Source organism: Scophthalmus maximus, chromosome 21, assembly GCF_022379125.1.
Source record: "Scophthalmus maximus strain ysfricsl-2021 chromosome 21, ASM2237912v1, whole genome shotgun sequence".
NCBI classification, from domain to species: Eukaryota; Metazoa; Chordata; class Actinopteri; order Pleuronectiformes; family Scophthalmidae; genus Scophthalmus; species Scophthalmus maximus.
This window is the reverse complement of record NC_061535.1, coordinates 2,661,625-2,686,393: the sequence shown is the minus strand read 5'-3', so window position 1 is coordinate 2,686,393 and position 24,769 is coordinate 2,661,625. Positions and strand designations below refer to the sequence as shown.

At 44.1% G+C, this 24,769-nt stretch overlaps 2 protein-coding genes across 2 annotated transcripts; both read right to left on the bottom strand.

Moving 5' to 3' along the window:
• Nucleotides 1-2,051: 2,051 nt before the first annotated feature.
• wasf3b (WASP family member 3b) lies at nucleotides 2,052-14,357 on the bottom strand. Its single transcript, XM_035619658.2, has 9 exons — nucleotides 14,204-14,357; nucleotides 9,143-9,300; nucleotides 6,905-7,039; nucleotides 6,561-6,714; nucleotides 5,397-5,514; nucleotides 4,895-5,076; nucleotides 4,523-4,801; nucleotides 3,973-4,286; nucleotides 2,052-3,045 (listed from the first exon to the last, which is right to left on the bottom strand). Exons 2-9 carry the CDS (start codon nucleotides 9,273-9,275, stop codon nucleotides 2,888-2,890), a joined length of 1,473 nt encoding a protein of 490 aa, XP_035475551.1. The 5' UTR covers nucleotides 9,276-9,300; nucleotides 14,204-14,357; the 3' UTR covers nucleotides 2,052-2,887.
• A 1,290-nt stretch (nucleotides 14,358-15,647) lies between these two features.
• cdk8 (cyclin-dependent kinase 8) lies at nucleotides 15,648-23,695 on the bottom strand. The gene is made up of 13 exons (XM_035619591.2): nucleotides 23,184-23,695; nucleotides 21,594-21,669; nucleotides 21,146-21,256; nucleotides 20,359-20,499; nucleotides 19,469-19,526; nucleotides 19,240-19,371; nucleotides 18,984-19,127; nucleotides 18,204-18,273; nucleotides 17,928-18,000; nucleotides 17,653-17,750; nucleotides 17,378-17,456; nucleotides 17,018-17,176; nucleotides 15,648-16,836 (listed from the first exon to the last, which is right to left on the bottom strand). Exons 1-13 carry the CDS (start codon nucleotides 23,309-23,311, stop codon nucleotides 16,711-16,713), a joined length of 1,395 nt encoding a protein of 464 aa, XP_035475484.1. The 5' UTR covers nucleotides 23,312-23,695; the 3' UTR covers nucleotides 15,648-16,710.
• Between the last annotated feature and the right edge of the window lie 1,074 nt (nucleotides 23,696-24,769).

Here is a 24,769-nt window from a genome sequence, read left to right as displayed (position 1 = left end):
TGCGTGAACCTGGACTGTGTTTTTGTGCATATGGTATGAGTTGCATGGCCTCTGGGTGTGTGCATGTGTGTGTGTCTGTGTGTATGTGTGTGCGTGTGTGTTTGTGATCCAGCAGCTCAGCAGACCATAATCTGTCTCCTTGTGTCTCGTGTTGTTGGAGGGGGAGTATAAAAGAGGTCGGAGGAATACAAATTCCCTGTTGACCCCCTGACCTTGGAGGACAACGCTGCCAGTCTTCCTGTCAAGTGGCCCTGCCGCGTGTTTGTCGAACTTTTTGAACAGATACTTGTGGATGTGGACGCTCCAAGCACTTCAAGCCAAAGTAGAGGGGACTCCTGGGACCCTAGTCCTCTGTTTCACTAATATTCTACTCTACTTTAAATCGATCTGGTCTGGCAGGTGTCCATTAAGTGACCTCCGAATGATTCTATGAGCTAAAAATGGCCACTTCCAAATACAAAGACAATGCTTCTTCTTTCCTTCCTTGCCGCCTCCCCTCTCAGAAAGCATTAAGAGAGGTGTCTGTATCTTTCTCTCCTCAGATCAGGTGTGAAGCATTCAAAAAAAGTGGAGCGAGGAGACTAAGGAAGGCTAAAGAACTGCATTTCTAAGTATTTGGAACGTAGCTTGTGTGTGTGTGTGAACTATGTGCAGTGTCAGACTGAACCCTGTCGTTATTCAAACGAGCACCAACAGGTCCGGCTGGCACACACACAAACCTTCACAAACTCTTAAATTCCTTTACCTTTGGAGAAAAAGTATATTTTGTTATATTCATTGAAAAGTTCTATATATTTTTTCCACTTCAGTCTGGCCTGTATCCTTTCAGATTCCGATGTTGTACGATAACAATGGCGCTGTAAAAGCCTTTTTCTGAATGTAGTTATAATCAAATTGTCGAACTGACTCCCCCCTCCTCTTGACTCATTGGTTTCTGTAAATAAGGCATGCACAAGGGGGGGGGGGGACTTTACACCACCGTGCATGGTGCTACCAAAGCCAGTCAAACTAGGGGATGAGTTGGGTCGCACCATTTTCTTTGACTGACATTTCTCCACATGGGCTGTTAAGTGTCAAATTAGTTTCTGATAGGTTTCACTGCCCTCGCTTTCAGTATGCACTGGTTAATGGACGACAAAATTTGGCTACAGAAAGGGGGGGGGTTGTCGAGAAGAAGAATATGGTATATAACTCTCTCTGATTGGTGAATGTTTTCCTCTTGTGCAGTATTGTTGATCATGGTTGAACAGGTGTGAACAAGGGCTTTGTATCCAAGAATAGCGAAGGAACGTGATGTCGGATGTAATACTTCTCTGTGCACATGCACACACACACGCACACACACCTCTGTTAATCCACTGAATGGTTTCACAACTGTAACCACACACAAAGATGTACAAAGCAGCTGGGGATTTGCGGAAATGTGTAGCCCGTGACGTGCTGTGGAGGAGGCGTCTCTCTGATGGTTACTAATCTATAGAGCTAAATATCAAAACACTCAAGGGCCTGTGAAAGTGTGAGTGTGTGCGTGTTTTGGGTTGGGGTTGGGGGTTGGAGATGGGGGGGGGGGTCACCACGGTAACAGCATCTTGTGTAGACGTATGCGTAGTTTTCAATGTGAAATGCACTTTATTTTGGGGGAACGATAATGGCACAACGAATTAAGTATCTGCAAAATGAAACGTATTTAATGATAATCAACATGCACTAACTTAACTGAGATATTGTAAGAACATTTGTTTGTGTGCGTGCTGTCTATTTTTCCAAGGTGTTAGTTGTACTTTTTATTATTGCTTTGTTTAGTTCACTCTATTGAGAGATCTTGTTAATTTTGTATTAAAAGAAACAAACATGTGCTGTGCATAAAAACTCCTGTCTTGACTCATTTGTTCAACCAACCCCTCCCCTTTTTCGCACTCTTCCGTTTCCCTGACAACTCCCTTCTTAGTTGTACTGTTACCATGGGAACTGAAGTCTCCGAGCCAGGTATGTGTCGTCTTCAGTGTCGATGGCAGAACAGTAAAAGAGACATGGCAGCCACGCAATGAGCGTTCATTCAACATTTTATTTTTCTCTGGGTCAAAGGTAACACAGCTCACACTAGCATATACATGACACCCCCACCCACCCCACCCTCCCCCTCGCCCGTCCCCTCCCATACAGCAGTGAGCGATTGCAGACGCAGACGGCTCAATGGGGTTATCATATTTATGATCAATAAGACTTTTTTACATATCGCCCTCTCGTCCGCGTTCGGACGCTCTTCCTGTTGACGGCAGCTGCCACTGAGCTCATCCGCCTCTCCTCCGCCTCCAGTTATTTTTCGTCTACATGTTAAAAACTTAACCTCATGTCCTATATGGCATATGGCAAGTGTTTTGAGTAAAAACGATAAAAAAAGACAAGTACATTGGTTAGCCAGAGAGGAAAGTTTCTAACTCTTCTATAACTCTCTCAAAGCTCGGGCTATACATGGAATTAGCACCTTCACACGGTGTCTAAAGTGTTATAACAGGCAGAGAAACATCCACTGGGGTGTATTCACGATATTTTGAAATATTACCAGCAAACTGAATGTTAATGGTCAGTGGTCAGCATTACAGACTATAACTAGGCCTTATACAGTGTTTATGCATCTTGAATACACCCCCAGATTTCCAGTTTTGGACCATTGAGCTTATATTAACCTACAGCATGTGATTGTTTGTAGGTGTAGTAGTGTGTGTGTGTGTGTGTGTGTGTGTGTTTGTGTGTGTTTCCAGCAACAAAGTGTGTGACAACCCAAGAGTGTGTAACGGTGGGCATTCCTTCAAGTGAGTGCACGCTCTTCTGATTGTGTGTGTGTGTGTGTGTATCTTCAGTGGTTATCCCGCTCTCTGCGCGCGTGTTAATCGGACCAGTCGTTTTCCTCCAACTCTGAGTCATCCTCGGAGTCGGAGTATTCCACGGCGATGCGCCGCGACAGGATGGTGGCCACGTCGTTTCCGACCGGCTCCCTCTTCGCCTGCTGCTCCTGCTGCTCCTGCACCTTCTTCAGCTGGATGCCTGCAGGTGAACGTGGAGAAGGAATTCGTGTTTTAAACCCACACACACGCATGAAGTATTTAAGTGTGGAAATTGTCGTGAGAAATGGTGAAAAGAAAGAAATTGCTTAATTTAACTAATTAGTTAGTTTCATTTCTTGAGAAATATAGCAAACATGCTATCTGTACATGTGATGTAAACACCCTAAAATTAGAGAATATATAGATTTTAGCTACAAGTGACTGTATTAGCTACACTGACTGAGAGTTGCTAATTACGAACAAAAAGTGCAATATAAATGTAGCGAAGCACAGAGAGACTTTACTTTGATGAACCAAATTTATGCATAGAAGAAGTAATGCTTTTCAGTGGAAAATTACAATTGACGTGTGATGTGTGAGACATTAGGGACTGTATAATCCCATCAAAATAAGCAGAATTTTCCCATATAAAAATGTGGGTCTTTTGTAGAATACATTATACAGTCTTCAGAACAGACTCTAGAATATCTTTTTGTTTAGACACAAAGGCAGATCAAAAACATTTTAATAGCTATTTCTTAATTAGATCTTAGATAGTGCATTTACAATGGCTAAAGAATGGATTTAATTCTTTTGGATACTATTCTGTTGTTTGTTATTCACTGATATCTGAATGTATTCAGAACCGTTTGAATTTATATCACCTTATAGAGATCTGGTGTCACTTTGACGATGAAGAATCTTTTTCTGTTATCGATCGTCAAATTAATTGATTTAGTGCTGTAAAACAGCAACATGAACATCTCCAGGACACTTTTAGTGTTAGAACTATTTTATTTTCTATTCAATTCTCTGTTTTGTTCTGCTGAGAGTTTATATCAACGTGTATTGTTCTGAAATGAATACATTACACTGACATACACACACACACACACAGACACACACACACACACAACGCGGCTCTTACCCATGCGTATAGCAGCCAGCAGATCGCTGCGGGCGTCGTTGACCACTTCCGTCTGAGCGGGCGCAGAGGAGGATATCTTGCGGGCTGCGAAGTGGGAGGCACCGGCCGGAAGCGGAGGGGGTGGAGGACCGGGAGGAGGCGGAGCTGCCTGCGCTCCAGACACAGGCGGCGGAGGCAGAGTGTAGCCGACGGCACCGGCGATTGCTCCAGGAGGCATCGGACCCCCGGGAGGCGATGCGAAGGCAGTCAGCGCAGAAGGGATGAGAGGCGCCGGGGGAGGGGGAGGGGGGCCGGTGTTGGCATAGCCATCCATACTGCAGGAAAGACAGAATGACAGAGAACGAGCGGGGAGTTAACAGAAAAAGTCACAGTGAGCTGTACTGGATATGACAAGAGCAGGCGACAGGGTGTGAGAGCGAAGCTTCAAGATTCTGACCCACTAGGTGGCAGCATTATTTATGTGATAGAAGGCACTTTTTTTACAAAGAAAAATTTAATGTGGATTAGAATGTCAGCAAAAACCACAAGTTGGTTCGGCTTGTGTTTTTACCTGTAGTCCATTGGTGGGAGGGACATAGAGCCACCGTTCATGGCCTCAGTGGGTGGAGGAGGCAGCGGGACTTGGTGGTGGTAGTGGGAACGGCCCAGTGTCCCGCCCTGATAGGCCATCATGGTCCTGCCCCTGTTGTCATGATCACCCATGCCGCGAGCGGCGTGTCCTGCGGCCATCTGGGCGGCCAGGGCGCTGGGCGGGGGGCCAGAGTAGGTGTGGGCGTGGCCAGCATGGTTCATGGCGCTGGGGTAGTGGTGCTGCTCGGGGCCGAGTCCCCTGATTAGAGACAGCAGGGCGGAGAGGATGGGAGGTGAACTCGAGCGGAAACTTGTGAGCTCGTCACCAGACTGCATGTGTGTGTGCACTCACCTGTTCTCTGGCGACATTGAGCCTTCAGAGGAAGCCCCTCTGTCGCGGTGGATGGTGTGTCGATGGTCTGGCCTCAGCTCCTTATCTAGAGCCATCATGTTCCACTCCTGCCGACGGTTCCTCGCCTTGCGCACCTTCTTCACCTCTCTCTGTAATGTCCCGTCCACGCAACGTCGCTGCTCCTAGACGAAAAATAAAGAAACTGTTTTTCTATTTCCTTAACTCACACTTGAAACAGCAATATAAAAGTTTGTTAAAGGTCCAAATTTATCTATGCTATTCTGCGGACCATCTGAGAATAGAATGAGTTCCAGAGAGAGTTTTGTAACCTGATGAGACTTGTAACAGTATGTAGTTATAATATACTATTATTCTAAAAGTAGGGGAAGGAGCAGCACCAATAACTTGCTGGCAGGCCGGTACAATCTTAAAATTTGACCACAGTAAACCATAATGTCGGCACATCGGCCATACGACGTTACGGGAGATGACGGAACTACACCTTCTGTTTCCTCTTCTCTTTCCTCTTGTCCTCTGTGTCCTGCAGCATCTTCTCCTTCCACAGGTCGAAGAAGTACGAGGGGTCAGTGTAGAACTTCAGCGCCTCCTTGTGGTCATCCCTGCAGACCCAGACACCGAAAAGGTTGGTACGGAAACCTCGATCAAATAGAGTCAACACCTACTGTAGCCCCTGCTAAAGCAGAATGGTGGGATTTGGTAGAATTTTTCTGGGATGTGTTGTGTGTATGTGAAGCTATGAATACTGGAAAAAGTGGAGGAGGCTGATGGGAACGTGTCACAGACAGCATGAGTGAAAATGACAAGATGAACAAGTGAGGAGGGGCTAGAAGGACTGGAGGGAGTAAAGTGAGCTATGTTGTCAGGGTGAGGAGTTGGATTCCCACTGGACCCAGCCGTGCTAAATATGTAATGCACCAAAAGTACTGGCTGAAAGCAGCGAGCGCGTAGCAGCAGGAAATCTGCTGCTTGACTGTGAATGTAGGTCAGAAAGTAGTGAGAATCAACAACTTTGAAACGGGGCTTCTGCACAGTTCACCAAGTTAAAGTTAAGGCTTTTTGCAGATTTTTGAGAAAGCTTGCTTCTGTCTTCGTTGTTTTTGTGATTTTCCTGCTCGGGCCGGAGCCGCCAACCCGCGATATCGGGTATGGGAGTCTGACGCACCATCTGCTAGCAGGTCTTTTAATGTATCGACGCGTGGTGTGTACAAACTGCACTCGCAATGTTGTGTGGCATGACCCGAGGATTTGTTTTGTTTCCAATTTACAGAGGCCTAGGCTGAGCTGAAAACCTGGATTTTTTTTCGGCGCACACACAGAAGTGACAGCTAGCAGACCGAGAGGAAATATTAGTTATAAATATAAGTATTATTGACAAATTTGTACAAAGAACGCATGGTTTTCAAATACTTGTTTTGGCTTCCGGATCATGGAGCTGCATTTTCTAGAAACACATGCTTTATTTATTTAACACTCCTATGTGTATTTGTTCGACAAAATATAATTTTGTTCAACTATTATAATCTTGTTCATAGTTTTATGACTGAGCAGCACTGATGTGGTGTGGAGAAGAATGGAACAGAAGATCTCGAGACCACACTGGAGGTCTGAGAGTTTGGTGAGAGTGCGCGACACCGACAGCACCGACCTGTACGATGAGAGGATGTTGAGCGGGGGAGGCTTGTCGCTCAGGTTGTACATTTCCCTGACAGGAATGGGCACGCTGCTCTTGGATACCACCTGCTGGTCCTGGATGGTGGAGCTCTTGAAGGCCTTTCTCATGTTGATGTCTTGCAGGGAAACTGACAGCGCAAAGAGAGGAAGAGAAAACAAATGATTGAGTGGCCTACAGGAAAAAAATGGAAGAAAGATACCCAGACCGACTGGGCAACTTCAAGCAAAAATGCAGAAAAACACAAGACTGACAGCACTTCAGTAATGACTAATGACTTGCTGCGCCTTTTGCCCTCGGGCCTCCAACCTCTGACCCACCTTCCTCCACGGTGGAGTCCAGCTGTGTGACCTTGACGGCCAGCCGGTCAATGCGGTCCTGGAGAGAGTTGGCACGCAGGTAGAAGGTGTTGGCCTCATTGAAGAGCTCGCCAAAAATGTCCTCCGCATGTTTACCTGCACAGAGATGGGAAAGAGGAAGGACGAGGAGGAGGAGGAGGATACGTGAAATCTTTATCTGGGGGCAGAGTGAATCTCCACAGAGGCTGAAGGCAATCGGTCAATACGCTGGTAATGTGACACAATGTGAAACGCGAGTCTTAAGAGCCTGTGCAGGAAATACTGTCTCATAGGTCTCCATAAAAAAACATTCCTTGTGAATAATTTAGTACGAGCGCACTACAGATGATTCAAATCCTACTGTATGTACGTTTGTGTGCAGTAAACAATATTCCTCCTCTAACTTAACAGCTGTCGTTAAAGTGCCACTAAGCCCACTCTGATTGTTTTAACGTTCTAGTGTCACTGTTTAGCTGAATATTAGTAAATCCTACACTCCTTGACCCTAGTTTACAGGAAGAACAAGGGTAATTTGACTATATACGATGTATTCATAAACCCATGGCTTCCCACATACAGACTGAAAGATCTGACATTTGATCCGCTGATCTAAACAAAAAAAATGAAAACACACACTATTGGCTGTCGAAATGCAAAGATTCAAAAGTATTAAGTACTAGCAGCATTAATGTTTATTTAATTTAACCCAAAAGTGCTTGTTTTCATTTCTTGTTTTAGCAAGATGTGCTAAACCTTGTGCTGGTGAAGTCACAGATCCATAAAAACAAATAAAATAATACATGTGGTGTGGAACCTTAGGGTTCACTCCTAGTCAAAGAGTCTCACTTAACTGGATAGCAAACATCTTGTTGTTTTGGGTCGGTCCCTGTGGACTCTTATGTTCTTAACCCTAAAAGGTAACCCTGCTGTGGAGTGGGGTTTAGTGAAGGGAGGCCCAGGGCGGAAGGGGGAAGTGACCCGCAGTAAAACTTGTACTGGTGAAGGCTAAATGAGAGTAGAAATCATTTTACTACAAGATTCTAAAGGCCCCTCCTTCAGTATGGTCCACATCACATCCCCTATATGGACCATACTGAAGAAGGAAAGAATGGGATAAAAAAAAAAACCTTCCCTGAGAAGATCCCAGTTTAAAAATCAGTCAGAGTAGTTTCAGCAGGTTACTAAATACAATGTTTTAAGTGTAAAACACTCTGGTATGTCTATAAGGGCTATTTCTGTTCCCCCTTGCTGACAGGATGGGCAGCAGGAAAAACATTTAGAGGAAGGAAGAATCGCAGATCCGGCCCGCTGAGCCCCGTAAACTCTGACCTCTCCGGAGCATTACTTACTGTTCTCTTACACAGACACATACGTGTGCACACAAGACATGCACAGTGTGGGTGTTGTCTGTCGATACGCCCCCCACCCGCCAGGCCCGCGCCAGCGTTTATATTTAACCCACACAGCTGCTGGTGAAAGGTCCACTCCCAACACAGGAACTTGAATCGAGGGGTTAACGGCAGAAAGGACCGGTTTCAAATTGATGTGTTGTGACACAGAATGAACGCTCCACTGCGTGACAGAGGGAAAATGAGCGTGACTGGGGATAAATGGAAAGAAGGATAACCGTCCCATGACAACACATAGCACAGTGTGGTGAGAAACAAGGACATGGAACGTGGAAGATGGATGTGAGGATAGACGCCCCTTGGTGGGGGTAATAACTTATATAACATAACATTGAATGTAAGACAGTTCTCCATACGAGCAGAAACACGGTGACATGAACAGTCAAATCCAACCGAACGCACACGGAGCATCTCCGCGCCGCCACGTGCTTACAGCTGTCCAGATAATTTCATTTTTCTGCAGAGCTATCTAAAGGGATTACATGTCAACCCCTGCGTGTTTTACTAAACCGGCTGCTAGCCCAGTGACCCCCCCCCCCCCCCAGGGCCCTGTAACCACGGCAACGCCCAAATCAATCTCAGCTTTGGGATTAACGATGAAAGCATGTGATCTTGTCCTGCTACAAAGAGGCTACACACACACACACACAACACAGTGTGGACTGTCGTCATACTGAAAGTTGGCGGGGGCTGTGGCCGGAGGAGGTGGCAAGTTTCTGTTTTTAATATTGCGCAAAAAAAATGTATTTTCTAAGTGTGAGGATTTTAGCAACGGCTGCATTGTATGCATGCGTGTGTGTGTGTGTCTTACTCAGGCTGCTGAGCTGACGGATGATGGCAGAGAGTGTGTTGTTCATCACACACTCCAGCTCGCTGCCGATGCCCTCGGGGAGCTCCCCTCGGCAGAGGTGACGGGGCTCGATGTTCCTCTTAACCAGCGGCATGGCGAGGCCGCGCGCCAGACACAGACTGCAGGGAAACACACGGGCAAAAGCACACATACTGTTTTAGACACGGGTTAACTGTCGGAGAGACCATCTGTGATGAAGAAACCATGTGTTCACAAGCAAGAAACTGAACCCCCAACACCTGTGGACATAATAAAAATAATACATTGAATTTATAAAGCACTTTTTCAGGAACCCAAAGCGCTCGAAATGTAGAGTTAGGAAATACATATAATCAATATGTAACATAAACGCTAATAGGAGGCTAGATATTTTTTGTTAAGGCTACAACTTATATAAATTTTTTCATTATTAATGAATTTCTTGCTTATTTTAATCAATTCATTGATGAATGATATGTGAAAAGTCAGAATACTGTAAAAATATAATTATAAATCAAAATTTCAAAGACATATACAAATGGCACATTTTGTCCAAAAAATAGTCTAAATCCCAAAGAAACAAAAAGAAAAAAAGAAAAATATCTATTTAGAATAATGGAGCCAGATACATTTTTTTGTTAATTTATGTAGTTATGTAATTAATTGACTAATAAATAAATTTGGTGATTGATTTGTACATATTTGTAATGGTTTTAGCTCCACTTAAAGATACAACCTATAATATCTGATCTTGGACTTTGAGGCCATGTATGGTCAGTTAAATGATGAATTGTTCTGTTGCGGTTGATTGAAACAAACACTGACAATTGGTTGCTTTAGTCATCACATTCGAGGACCAAGTCACCAAGCCCCAGTTTATGTAAAATATTTACCAAAAGCACATCCCCATGCTCAAAATAGAGAAAATCAACTGATCCCAAAACACGGGATGGAAAATTATTACAATTGATTTAGTCAGGATCAGCCAGCAAGTGGACAGTAAATATTAGTCAGTTTATCATCAAATGTATCAACCCTGCAATAATCACTACTTTCCTATTCAGGACATATCTTCTCTATCAATTTGATTCTTAGAACATCATTTTTAAGGACGTAGTTTTCAGTGATTGGTTGAATTGTATTGAATTTTATTGTTAGTTGTGTTTTCTATGATCCTGTCCACCTCCTGTGTGTTTACTGTGTGTAGGAACACATAGATCCTGGGCGAGCCTATATACAAGAGAACTGACAGTGTTGACCAACAGAGTCCCAGAGTCAGGAAGACTTGTGGTGACCAGCAGAGAGATTAAAGCATTAGGGACGGGAAGATACAGTCGTGCCAGCTAATCCCGGGCCGGCTTGTCACTGGCCCAGCTGGAGTCCTGACACACACAGAGATGTGGTCAACACCAGAAACATGTACGTATGGGTGAACAAGAAAAAAGAATTTCAGACGTGTCCCCAAACATAGCAAATTTGAACTCAAAAATTAAACCAAAATTGGATTTAATCGGACGCTCTGAACCTGCTGCAGTATAAAGGACTGTACAGATAATGACTCAGGTCAAAGGAGGAGAAATCCCAGGGTCCGTCGAGAGGGCAGCCATCTTATCTGCTCTTCTTCCTGCTTCCTGTTTTTGTGGTCTCACAGTCTGGCTCGCGTTCCCTGGTCCTCCCGTGTCACATCTCTCCTTCCTGTCCAAACACTTGGCCAGAACAATGTGGCGAAAGGGCTCAAACAGGGAGAGACAGATGGATCCGTGCACCCGCCCTTTCGCCAGCAAAACCTCTCATGTGCAAATTTTTTAAGGCTTTTTTTTAGCTTTCACTATTCAGCTACGGCGAAATAATTAAATAAATCACATCAGAGAAAAGCAGGTTGGAAAGACACATGAGCTCTGGCAGTCTGGCAGAAGGCTAATAATAGTCGACAGGTACCAGAAATACAACTCATATTGTTTGGGCTTTTCAGATATCCATTAATGAGCGCAATAACATTCTTGTTAACCTATCAGAACTTACAATATGGGCATTCCCACTAGTTTAAATATCCAGCTTTTAGTCTTTGTCAATCCTTATCTTGTAAATGAGTATAAAAAAACCAAACAGAGAAAGTAGCAGTGCTGTGCCATCAGTGTCCTAGCAGCAAACTACTGTAATTACAGATCGTGTCATTACACAGCTGCCCCACGACAGAAAAGAGACACGAGGACAAATCACCACTAGCGGAGACCTCATCTGGCCCTGTTTTCTCAGCCAGCGGCCCCCTGCAGACCCCAACAGCCTCACGCCCATGAGGGCAAACAAAAGGGGGAAAATTACACCATCTCCTGCTGCCTTGAAGAGGACACTGAAGACAAGTCGATGAAGGGATGTTTTGGGAGCAAAGAGAGCTGCTTCAGGTTCAGCGGCTTGAACCCCTCGCATTGTTTGTTTGGAGATGTGGCCGTGCTTATCGCTGCATATAGGAAAGGGGGGGATGCAAATGAGAAGATTGCATGTTTTTGCTTTTTGCTGTCTGGCTGGAATGACAATCACATTAATGAGGCGAAATAATGAGGGGCTGGGGGCGAGCGAGAGGAGGGAGGGGGTCGGGGGGAGAAGGGGGGTGTGGGGGAGCGCTGCTTGTGAGAATTGAGGGGAAAGTAGAGGCACAGGAGGCGGCATGAGAGAGAGAGAGACCGAGTGGGATAATAGCGTGTGACAAAAAAAGAGACAGTGAATGAGACAGTGTGAGGGAGAGTGAGAACGCGTAACATTAAGTGGTGGACAAAGTGTGTGTGTGTGTGTGTGTGTGTGTGTGTGTGTGTGTGTGTGTGTGTGTGTGTGTGAGGGGGAAAGAGTGCATCGGATGGGGGGAGGGGTAGAGGAAGAGGGACCTCGGGGAAGCCATTGAAAGGTTCTTGGGACAATGGGGCTGCGTTCACAAGGCAACAGCACAAGCTCTCCCATGCATCCTCCCCCTCCTACCCCCCCCCCCCCTTCGACTTTCTTTAAGGCCCACCCCCTACTCATGCAATGAAAGTATAAAAAAAGGGGAACGCTGCTCCATCATCCACCACTCACTGACCCAGGAGTTTTGAAAAAAAAAGAAGGAGCTGCGGCTAGAAAGGGAAAGTTAGGCCCGAGCATCTCACCCACAGCACCAGAGAAGAACACATTTGATTCTCACGCTCAGTGTTTCTCGCTCTTGTTTCTTTGTGTTTTGATAAAAATTAGAAGGACATAACATGCACATGCGGGGCCAACAAGCATGTAGAAACACACCAGGTAGCCCCTCGAGTGGCCCATTAGCAGCATTTAAAACAGTCTACACGGCAGCACAAATGTCTTGGATCTTCAGAGGGGGTGACCACGCTCAGGCTTGCGTTCAGAGTACAACACACTTCCCCTGTGACTCCTGCACGATGCTCGCGACACGGGGACGGAGGGAGAGGCCCTTGCACTACTACAGATGTGAGAACTCCATTAAGATCTGAGAGGGGAGTCATTACCAATTCATGAGCACAGTACAGCCCCTCGTGTCGAGGGCTGTTTCGCCCGCTCTGACGTCATGAATAATGCAGCTTGCATTACGTCAGGTCACACTGCCCTAAATATGATGTGGAAAATTTAAAAAAAAAATTGTGCTGTGACAGTGCACTTGTCCAGGAACCTCTCTGTGTAACTGTACCTGTGGTGCATTCTGGGTAAAGGGTGGCTCCTTAGTAAATTTTAAAGAGCACAGAATAGGCAGAGGAGACTTGCCGTAAGTGTAACCTTGTTTTCTATAATCGTCCTCATCATTATACACATTTGCTGATGAATGAATGATTCAGAGCAAAGCTGTGATTAGAAACACACATAATTCGTCACTAAAGAGTTTGGTCCACTGCTTTGAACATCCGTGTAATTACTTAACATGTGATCCTGCACACATTTGCAATAATATTGTGATTTACAGATATTAATGTTTTGGAAAAAATGATATCTGTGCATTAACGTTACAGAATTATTGCTTTTCGAATACCTCTCTTTTCAATTGCAGATCATGTGCCTCAATCCTTGTGGTGATGCAGTATTTGATCAAATAATAATCATTCAAAAATTTTGGTAACTGATCAAATAACACAACAAGCATTTGTAGGTTTCATTTTTACAGATGGAGAAATGGATTGCTTTTTTCTCTCTTTTTGTTGTAGTTAGATTGTAGGCACGTAAAGATATTATATATTTATAGATTAAGGTACTCATATGAAAATGTGGTTAAGTTATTGTTTCACGGTGATTCGCTGCATATGCTTTGAATATAGAGTAAGATGTGATTATTGTATCAATATCTATATCTAATATAGCAATGTTTCAATATTCAACACTAAACTGAGATTGCAACTTGACTGTTTTGTTTTATGTTATCACATGAATACCGCCTATAAGTTATTACCACGTACTGCTTTGCTGTCTCATGCCTCAAACGCACACACACACACACACACACACACACACACACATCTTTTCTCCCCAACCCACAAGTGATAGATGCCCATTTACACACGCACACGCACACAAACAGGCGCGAACTAATGGCCACCGCGATCAATCACTGTTCCGCACCGCCACTTCCCGTTACTGATGGATTGACCCACATCTGTTCATCCACGTCGGGTGGATGAACAGGGACATTTCTTTCCCGGTTGCCGTCTCACATCTGACCAACCGTCCCCGGACTCGGTGTCCAACAGCTGATTAAAGCACCGGTTAACAGCCAACGTCAGTTTTAGGAGTTAAAGAGAGAGAGAGAGAGAGAGAGAGATTCAAAGTGACCCAGCAGCGGAGGAGACAGTGACTATGTTAGGCCGGTTTCATCTGCGGACCCTCCGCTTATCATCCTCCACTGGGGGTCCGCTCCCACTGACCACTCGGTTAGCTAGCTCCCGACCACTGGTCGACTTCTTAGTTCGGACAAATTACAATGCAGCGACCAGAAATAACCACACCACATGTCATTAGTACGACAAAACGGCTGCTCCTAGTCGGTGAATAAAGTATCATGAGGCCCCTCACCAGCACGAGAAATATGTGAAGAAGGAATCAGCCCGTCCGCATGTCCCGTTATGTCGCTCCTGTTAGCTCTGCCATCCTGTGTCCCCCCAGCCCGTCTGCACACTCATGGGGGGCAAAAAAAAGAGAGAAATCCATTGAGGACGAGGCCGCGCCCACCGGGCCACGTTCGCCAATCACACCCCGGAGCAGGGGCTTTAACGCGTGACGGGCGTTCACGACAGCCAATGGTGTTTCTCGAAAAGGACCAAGTGGCACCGAACACTCCCCAGACAGACAGTGCAGTTTTCAATGGAGGGGGCGGGGCCACAGTTGGGCGTTGCTGAAGGAGCTTAATAACGGGGTGGGGTTTTTTTCGGGGTCCCACAACTTGTCAGAATTATAAAGGGCTATAAATTAATTTTCAGCCCTGTGGGAATTTTGTGGACACAAACACAAATTTAAGTAAGGAGTGAGGGCAGAGATCGGCGAGCAGGATAGGTTTTCTTTTTGTTTAGAAGTGCCTCAGGCAGTGATGCTGAGGATGAGCTGGGGTGGTGTTGTGTAACAGACTTGAAATAGCAGGACACCGGCATCCTGCAGAAAGAGGCTCAATGAGAGGATGTGCTATACATAGATCTACGCTTTACTCTCCCAGGTGTGTTTGTGGACAAAAACAGACGACGGTCATCACAGCAAAGGGAAAGGGACCGGAGGGAGAACAGTCTCTGGACTGTAGACAGAAGAAAGGGAAACGGATTATTGGAAAATTCACTTCTATTCTTAGACATGGGGCAGAGCGAAAGGCCTGCATATGTTATACAACTGTGGTGGGACATTTATAATTGATTTAGACATGAATACCAAAGCATGTATGTGACCATGTCATAAAGTGGGTCAGCTAAGTCAGAAAAGAAAGTCTAGGCACGCTTCGCAGCACCGTTCCCCAGTTTGTAATCCTGCACATTTGACAGAGGTTTTGTAGATTGATTTTAACAATTTTCATAAATCATTATCATCATAGTAATTTTTACAAAAGTGAGTTAATGCCAAATATTCACTGGTTCCAGATTCTCAAATGTGACAATTTGCTGAAATTCTCTATTTATCTTTTGTCCACCCATTTCCTGCCAGATGATGTGATTTGTCTGAACTCTTGTGAAACGGTAGCTCTAGGTTACCGAATGTTTAAAAAAGTTACAGGGCAAAATATAGAAGAGGTGCACAACGGGAAAACTATCTTGAATTAGCATCACTGCACATTGTTCTGTCCTGCCAAGAATTAAAATCCATCATTTGAAAATATGAGATTAATTATATCGTTTTTTGATTTACTTGATTTCTTGTCAAGTAAAATTATCTTGCTCCATGGACAGATGATTTCACTTGTACCGAGCCGTTTTCTCCTTAACTCAAGCATTTAATAATTCCCTTTTTGCAGTGTATATATACGCTCTCCCAACATATCAACAGTATCAATGTCTCCACTTTTATTGTCAGGATACTTGCTTCATGTAAAATTTTTCAATGCAATACAGTACAATGCATGTTCCATCTGCCGTCCTCCATGCGATTGGTTGGTTTTGTCACCATGTTGTGAGGCTTGCCCACAGCACTCAGCAGCTGAGCGCTCAGCCAGCGCAGGCTGGTTTGCCACTCTCGCAATGAAAACCAAACAATAAAAAACTGATTAAATTATAAACTACTAAAATCTTTTCTTTTTTGTCCTTTTTGTTCTTTCTGAACAAAAAAACCTCAATGCCACAGCTTTGGAGGGTTCCACATCTTCCCAGCATGCTTCACAGCAGCTCAGTTCCTCAGCTGAGGCCCTCATGGGCCACACACACACACACACACCACACCCACACACACACACACACACACACACACACACACACACACACACACACACACACACACACACACACACACACACACACACACACACACACACACACACACACACACACACACACACACACACACACACACACACACACACACACACACACACACACACACAAAATAGACAGACGAACACACGGTCAGACAGATATGAGGACAGGGAATCTGTCAGCGATGGCAGTCACATAGCAGCTTTCAGTCTCATCCAAGCTTCAACAGGAAGAGGGTAACTGGCTAGGGCTAGAAGGGAGAAGATGACACAAAAGATTCCTCGTGCCCCTCGAAACCGAGCCATCTTCTCTCGGCTGGTTTGATTTCATCTTAATAACAGAAAACCAGTTGGATTCAGAAACAGCATCCTTTTTTCCCCCCTCATCCTCCAGCCTTGTGTTCCACCAGTCAGGTTTTGCTTTAATACTGGGGTTAAGGTGTGTTGTCTTGAAGAAGTGAAGATTTTTGTAATTCTGAACAGACTGCTGCAGAGAAGGTGCCCCTCTATGGGGTGGGGGAGGGGGTTTGTTGCCTTGGACATACCCACAGCCCTCAGTACATTCGTTCAGGTGGACACGGCGAAGGCTGTGTATGTGTGTGTGTGTGTGTGTGTTTGCGAGTGTGGGAGGGGCGTTTCAGTAGCGGTGGGTTTGGTGGGAGTATTGGGGTGGTTGTTGGGAGGTAGTGGAGTATCCCATGCTGCTTTGGGGCAGTGCTGTGCTTGGTCCGGGGTTCTGGTAGGCAGCATGTGGATTGGAGCGCTGTGGGAGCAAAGACAACAAGAGGATATGTTTTTTTTAATCTAATTTTGTAAAAGTGACCTATATATTTTTCTCCATAATCTCAGGTATCACATAAAAATGAGAGTGACTCGGCATGTGTGAGAAAAAGAAAGACAAATATGAAAATGGGAGAGAGAGAGAGAGAGAGCGAGGGACCTACCTGGTAGTCTGAGGTCATGATTAGGCCGCCTGAGGTAGTGGTGGGCGGGACAACTCGCACCTTCTTCAGAGGCGGGCCCTGGGCGTGGCTGTTGTCAGGGTTGCCAGTATGCCCCGCCCCATTTGTGTGGTTGTTTCCCTGTTGCTGCTGCTGGTTCTTCTACAAGTCAAAAAAACAATAATGATTAGGTTTTTCCACATACATTATTTGCATTGTTACTGCTATAGCCACGTTTTAACTAGCCCCGTTGGGTATTTACTACCTCTTTGTGATTTTTCCCATGAGCCTTCTTCATATAATTATGGAATAAGGTCACTGTATTTTTTTTTATTTAGAAAATGTGGCTCATGGATTTCTTACTTTGTCTGCCTTGTCCTCTGGCTCCTCCTCTGTCAGGAACTCTCTCTTGGGATAGGGAATCTGGCAGCCTGCAAACACACTGGAGAGAAAAAAAGGCAAAATTTGGCTCGTCAACTTCAAACCTGCATTCCCACGAATTGGAGCTCATTAGCTGAAAGACCTGTTCAGCGCAGTAGACGTCCTGACGTCATGTGACTCTAGGTAAGTTAGTAACGCAAGACGGATAAACTGGATACACAGAGTATGTGTGGGTTTGTGTGTGTGCTCTAACTCACTCGGACGTGGGCAGGGGCTCCTCCAAAAAGTACGGGTCCTGCATGGCCTGCTCAGATGTGATTCTACGGATGGGGTCCATCGTCAGCAGCTTCTGCAGCTTTAATGAATTTCACACAATGTTAGCATCAAACAAGAAACCATTAATGGGAGTGGCATTATGACAATATAATAGCTGTGCAGTTGTTATGGATTTTCCATATTCCAATAGCACTTTGTTTTGAATGTTATGCTAAGTACATGCAGGAGCTCTATTAGCAAAGGCCTTTTCACTCACCAGGTGGAATGCTTTGCTGTCTGGTTTGACTTTATGTTTTTCCATGTACTTTATAAGGCTGCAGTTTGTATATCTGCGATAAGAGGGAGAAAATGATTGAAATTGCTTCAGTACAACAACCCCATACGCAATAAGAACATGCAGATTATTACATGAAAATTGTGTGTAAAACTCAAAAATCTTGTTTACCAGCAGACGAAGCACTTTGCTTCACTGCGACTTTTGTTTCAGACCATGAAAAAAAAAAACTGGGACAGTGGTGCTCTGCAGACTCACGTGTTCCTTCTAAAGTCTTTCATCAGCGTGGAGTGTTCTGGCATCTTTTTGATGTCCTCCCAGTCTTTATCTGTCAAATGAGGGGAAAGGCATGATTACATCATTGCCACCATGCCACATCGTCCTTCCCTTCGAGAACAGATTTAACACGTTGGAGATTTTGATTTACAGGGTATAAAATCTGTTTATACTTATTTATATAATGTGTGTGCGTGTGTGTAAAATTGAAAAAGACTTGCACTTCTGCACATTTTCATACATTTACATTGATTATCACTAAGAGAGAAAGTGATTGTAAATTTATTTCATGCTAAATTTGTAAGGTTTGACTTCCTCCCTCTATCCACCCGACTGGTGAATTACACAAATAGAGCAGCAGGAAGGAAAAAAAGGGATTTGCAGGGAGAGGCAGTTTAAGTGAAGTGGAAAGAATAGGCCCAATTGTAGCCCTGCAAGTAAAAGTTTCAACGTTTGTGAATTCATCCACCCGGTCAGTGGATTGATGTTCACAGACCACGGCCCACATTACTGCCTAAAGTCAAAGAGATGGAGTAAGAAAGACCAGGGAAATATTTGGCCTCTGTTAGGAGACAAAAATGCTTATCCCGCAACAGCATTTTGTACTGCATTGTTAGGAAAAGTAATTACCTCCCTTAATACATAAAGTAAACATCCTAGCTTAGGTATGTCGTTAAAAAAATCATTATGTAAAATTAAAAGTAGTAAATATTTAAATTGGAGGTTTTTTCCCCCCTACATTTTTCAGCAGTGGAGTCTCACCTGCAGGGAAGCCCATGACGTTGAAGATGCGGTCCAGTTGGTCGTGGTGGTACGGATTACTGGTCTTGATGTCCTCCTGGCGACAGTGGAATATGGGTTCAGACGTCAGCAGCTCTGCAAAGATGCAGCCAATCGCCCAGATGTCTAGAAGAAACAGCACACACCAACTTGAGCCGCTGTGTAAAGTAGGTAGAACCGGCAGGACGTTTTCACCCGGGAGCAGCTGCATAGACAGACTGCGTCGCACAATCCTCACCGATGGCTTTGGTATAGTGCCGAGCCCCCAGCAGTAGTTCCGGTGCTCTGTACCAGAAGGTGACCACCACGGGGTCAAGATCAGCTAAAGGCTTCAATGGTGAATTAAAGAGACGGGCAAACCCCATGTCCGCTGTACAATAGTAAGGGTGATGTATGTTAGTCAGTGAAGAAACAAACTTAAACAATAAGTTACTCTTTTTTTTTTTTAAACAAGAAATTATACATACCAATCTTTACTCTGCCCCTCTCTGGCCCCTCCCCCATCACTAAAATGTTAGCTGGTTTCTGATGGAGAAAGAGAGACAATTTTAAACATGCTCCTGCAATCCAAATACTTTTTGCTTATGTTAAAGGGGCAGTAAGTGATTTTGGAGAAAGCTTATTTCTCTCTTGGTTGTTATTGATGATTTAACTGCTCTGGCCAGGCCTCAAACCCGCAGCCTCAGGTGTGTGAGACAGAGTCGCTAACCACGAGGCCAAAACCCCTGAGTCGTAGCGGTCAGCACCACTTTTTTGTTTTTGATTTACAGAGTCAGGGCTGAGCCGAACACACAGAACGGTGTATTGGAATAAAATCGCTTCATACCCTTTTACTACAGCTTTGTTTGGATCAGTTGATGAACACACTCCTGCATGTGGTGTGTAATCAAAACTATGTTGCTGCCCCCTAGTGGTATAATATAATACACACATTGCATTCCAATCGCCGCTGTTGGTCAGTGATGCAAATGGAAAAATTATTTGGCTTTGCCAAAGTGTAGCTGTAAAAATTCCATCCATTACTGAGACTACATTTTTAAATTAAAAAATGTTATTTTAAAGAAACAATTTCAACTGTAGAATCAAAATTAGTAAAGTTTTCTTTAAATGTGAATAACTAAAGTTATCTAAAACTTGCATAAATCCATCAATATTGCAAATAGAACATAGAATATTGTAGAACAAGTGTGCAAATAATAATCAATACATCAGCGAATGCTAATCTAGGTCAAATTCAAGCTGTTCACAAAAATGTTTCTAAACTCTTTCTCTGCCCTGTAACAGTCCAGTCTTTCATCAACTGTTGCTTGTTTTCCATTCTACCTAAATACCCCCCCCCCCTCCCCAATCCTCTTACAAGGTCTCTGTGAAGGACCCAGTTGGCGTGGAGGTAATGGATGCCATCCAGGATCTGGTAGAGCAGTGACTTGACCATTCCTCTCGGCAGCTGAAGTGGCTTCTTATTGGCCTTGGATGCTCTGTGAAACTTAATAATGTGCTATGGGGGAGAGACAAAACAAAAACGATTGTGTTTGTGTGCGTACAAGAGAAAATGGAAGTTTAAGCTGCAGGCAGCATGAGTAAGATGTTTGTGGCGTGCGTTTCCAGCTCTGTGCGAGGGGAATGTGAGTGTAGCGGCTCTGTGGCAGAAGATAGCATTTTAACTCAGCTCTGTTACCCTGCCAGTTGTAACTGCCGACTGCAAAGAGCAGAGGTTTGGATAACTTCTTGGTGTTTGTGTGTTTGCTCTGATGAGACTTAGCGTTGCATAATTAACACCATTTTCTGTGAGAATGTGAGTGTGTATGCATCAGCAGCATGAGTAATTCTAGCATTGGTGAGGGTCTGTGCATTTGTCCCGCAGTTAAAAGAAACAGGAATTATTCACATGTGGAAAAAAACAGTAGGCATTTATATTTATAACCCAATACTTTAATGAGTGTAAACTAAGTACTGTTTGCACGTAGGGAAATGCCGCATCTGTATGTGGGTCAGTTTAAACTAATAAACAAATGAGCAAAAAATGTATCATACCAAAAAATGTGTACATGCAAAACAAGCATTGCCGATCATCCTGCCAAGATCGAAATATATTCGATAAGTCGTGTCACGCAACTTTAGTGTGTGTGTTGTGTGTATTTTACCCAGAGATCATGTTCGGCGTAGTCAAATAGCAGCCATACTTTACGGTCTGCGTGTGACAGGAAAACCTTCTGCAGAGAGATGACGTTGGGGTGCTTCAGCTCCCGCAGTAGCTGCAATACACAAGCGCATTCTGAGAATCTGCCATACAGACAAAGCAGTAAATACGTAGACGTTTAAATGATATTCTAGAAAACAGCCCTGCAAAAAATAACACTTTTTTTGACAAACTAACTATTTAGTTTATGTTAGTGATGTTGTGTCTACCATCTGTATGCATTACATTTGTGTCTAATTTTTAAAATGTTCATCTTAGATTCATTCTAGCTTTTCTTTCTTGTGTCTGTTGCTGCCGACTTAACAAACACCTAAACCGGCTGGGGATATGGTATGAAGGTGTTTTAACAGAGACCAGACAAAGGGGCACAGAGTAAGCCAAGCGGTTCTTACTGCAATCTCTCTGCAGGCTGACATGGAGATGCCAGTGCCTTCAATCTGCTTGAGGGCGTAGTCCTTATCATCCTTCCTACAAACACAGAGGCAGAGCAACATCAACACCAAACCAGAGCGCAGGCCCCTTGAGAGCTGTCTGCACAGAAACATAGAGGGGGAGCACTCTGCAGTCGGCAAGGGGACTCGGAGGAGAGCCTGAGTCGCATTACCTCCAGATTTGTGTAATCAAGCTCACCTCTGAGGATCAAAACAAAAGAAGGGGAGAAGGAACGGTCCCTGTCTGGCGAGGGACAAACAGCCCACCGGGACTGACTCTCACTTGAATGAGTTGGTTATAACCCCTCCCCTCCTCCTGGCCTAAATCCTCTCATAAACCCATGCTCTGTGCCTTGTCTGGCCTCATCCGACTGCTGCAGCACATATGAGCTCACAGAGTCTCGTAAACAGCAGCCTCAAAAAAGTCACAAACATCTTTAAACACTTTGGGGCTCCTTTGTGTGTGGTTCCGGCTGCCAGTGTGTTCCGGGCTGTGGTAACGGACCTAGTATGGGACCGGTAGCGAGACGATGCCTTCGCCTCTCCCTAGCTCGGGTCCAGACACGGTTAAAGGGTTATAAGAGGATTGCATTGGGAAAAGAAGGGGAGTGGGAAATAAATAAAAGGTCTGGCAGTCTGGTGGTGTAGGAGTTTAAGGGCATCCACAGTCTCTTGCCAAATAGTGACCTTTGCTGCATGTTATTGCACATTTTTCCCGCAGCTTATTTCATGTCATCACATCAAACCAAGACATTTTAAAAAAGAAAAACGAAGCCTGACGGAAATACAAAATAAAAAGGGGACAAAAAAAGATGCATGTTATTTTGTTACATACACAACTTAACACTAGAACAAAAACTTTTTTTCCGCAATACAAACATTTCTCCTTTACCATGCTTCTCTACTAACTTTTTAAACTATTTACACAATGCCTTCAGGAGGACGGTGATGAAAGTATAAGAATTTCCCAGCTTGGGATGAATAAAGTATTTATCTATCCATCTATCTATCTATCTATTTATCTATTAACCTTGTGTATGATAAAGGAAAAACTCACTGTGTTAAAGTAAGATAATAATAAAAAAATTTAAAAGGACCACTGAGACAATCAACAAGTGCTGGCACGTGCACCTGCTGTATCCTACACTCTTTATTGTGGCTGGATGGAATTATGGATACAGTGAAGGAACAACAAGAAAAAGATGGCTCAGACAAAAGCTGTAAAGCAGCTTCCACAGCGTCCCTCTCCTCTGGAAGAAAGGGAAGCCACGATGGCGATGAAGAACCATATGTCAGTGCTTCTAAACTCGACACAAAGCATCATCATCATCATCATCGGCTCCAGCAGCATCCTGACAGAGCGGGGGATTTAAATCCCCCCCCCTCCCTCACTAATCTTATTTCTCTGTTAACCCTCCACCAGCACGCCTCCTCCTCTGCCAGTGGCCTTGCAGGGGAGAAATGAGAGCAGTAATTAAACTGTGTTTGGCGGCGGGCGGGCGGCTGGCGCAGGGTTCACTGGCTTGGAGGCCTCGCTGCTCAGCAACTCACCCATCTTTTCTCTTCGCTTTGTACACATGACCGTAGGTGCCTCTTCCCACTTTGCATCCCTCGTACTCGAACAGATCCTCGACGCGCTCCCTTTCGCCGGTCAGCTTGACTTTAAAATCATAGTCCATTTTCAACTACGGTTCGGGGCTCAAAAGGATCCGCTGCTTCCTTCCTTCCTTCTTCTTCGTTCTTTTTTTTTTTTTTTTTAAAGCGTCGCTCGGGAGGCAACTAGGCTACTTCAACGAGCTCGGTTTGGTAATTCGGCTAGTTGCCTTCCCCCCCAGCGCGGCCCTTTCTTCCCTCAGCCCAGCTTCCACATCGAGCTTGCGGGTGGTATGTAATGTACCGGCGAGGGGTTCGCGGTGGTCGGAGACAGTCCCGGCGGAGGACGAGCCCGAAATATGCTGCTTTCTCTTGTCGCAGCGTTTCTCTCAGCCGGTATCTCCTCCAGAGAGACGCACTTCACTCGGTAGCGACGACGTATCGGCACACGGCACTGTCGCAAAACGTCGCGAAGACAGCCCTGCTGCAGAGAAAACAGCCCTGGAGCAGAGGAGGGTTATTAGACTACGGAAATGTTACAGTTCCTGTGGAAGGTTGTTTTTTTAGTATTAGCAACCGGATGTTGAAAAGTAGTTCACCTGTTTTACCCTAATGTGTCATACTTTATTAATATGGCACTGGCGCACAAATAAATGTTGTTCCTTTCTCTTCTTGTCCATCACCCATAACAGTATCATAAGAGTTAATCAAGTCGTTATGAATTCATATGTTGTTGTTGTTGTTGTTGTAATAATAATTATTATTATTATTAGTGGTAGTAGTAGCATTTATTAGTAAGAATATATATAAGTACGTATTCATAAATAAATAAAAAGCACAAATGTTAATTTTTTAAAAATGTGTTTAAATTATAAAATAATATTAAAATATTAATTAATTTATGAAACATGATTAAATGTTCATTACAGTAAAGAAATAACAAGCACAAGCATGTAAAAGCAGTAGAGGAAATCAAACAAAGGTACAAGAAAACAGCAGAATATATATATATATATATATATATTTATTTTTTTTTCATGACCATGAACATGATTGTTTGTGTGAGTGTGTGTGTGTGTGTGTATGAAAACAAAGAAAACAATAGGGTTCGGAGGGAATGCTGGAAAAACAGTGGCGATGTGTAAGACATGAATAATTGAAATACTTTAAACAGTCACTACCCCAAATATGAAGACAAATATATACATCAGTTTATAAACTATGTGATACACTCTAATGCTGTTCAGCTATAAAAATAACTTTCATGCATTGTAATGACACCGGGTATTATGTGTGGCAACTTCTTGTCACCTTTTCCCCATGTATTTCTTTAAGTTGGAGGTAACTGGCAAGGATGTTCTAGGATTAGTTTTTTAAATCCATCCATCTGTCAGGATGGTATTGAGACATTAGGCTATTTATGAATAAACATAAATATCATGTATTTAAGTGTTAAATGTAATACATTGAATATTGTCTGCTTTTACATTAATACATTTTAACAGTGCCTAAATTGATCAAGACTTTACATAAAGATAATTATA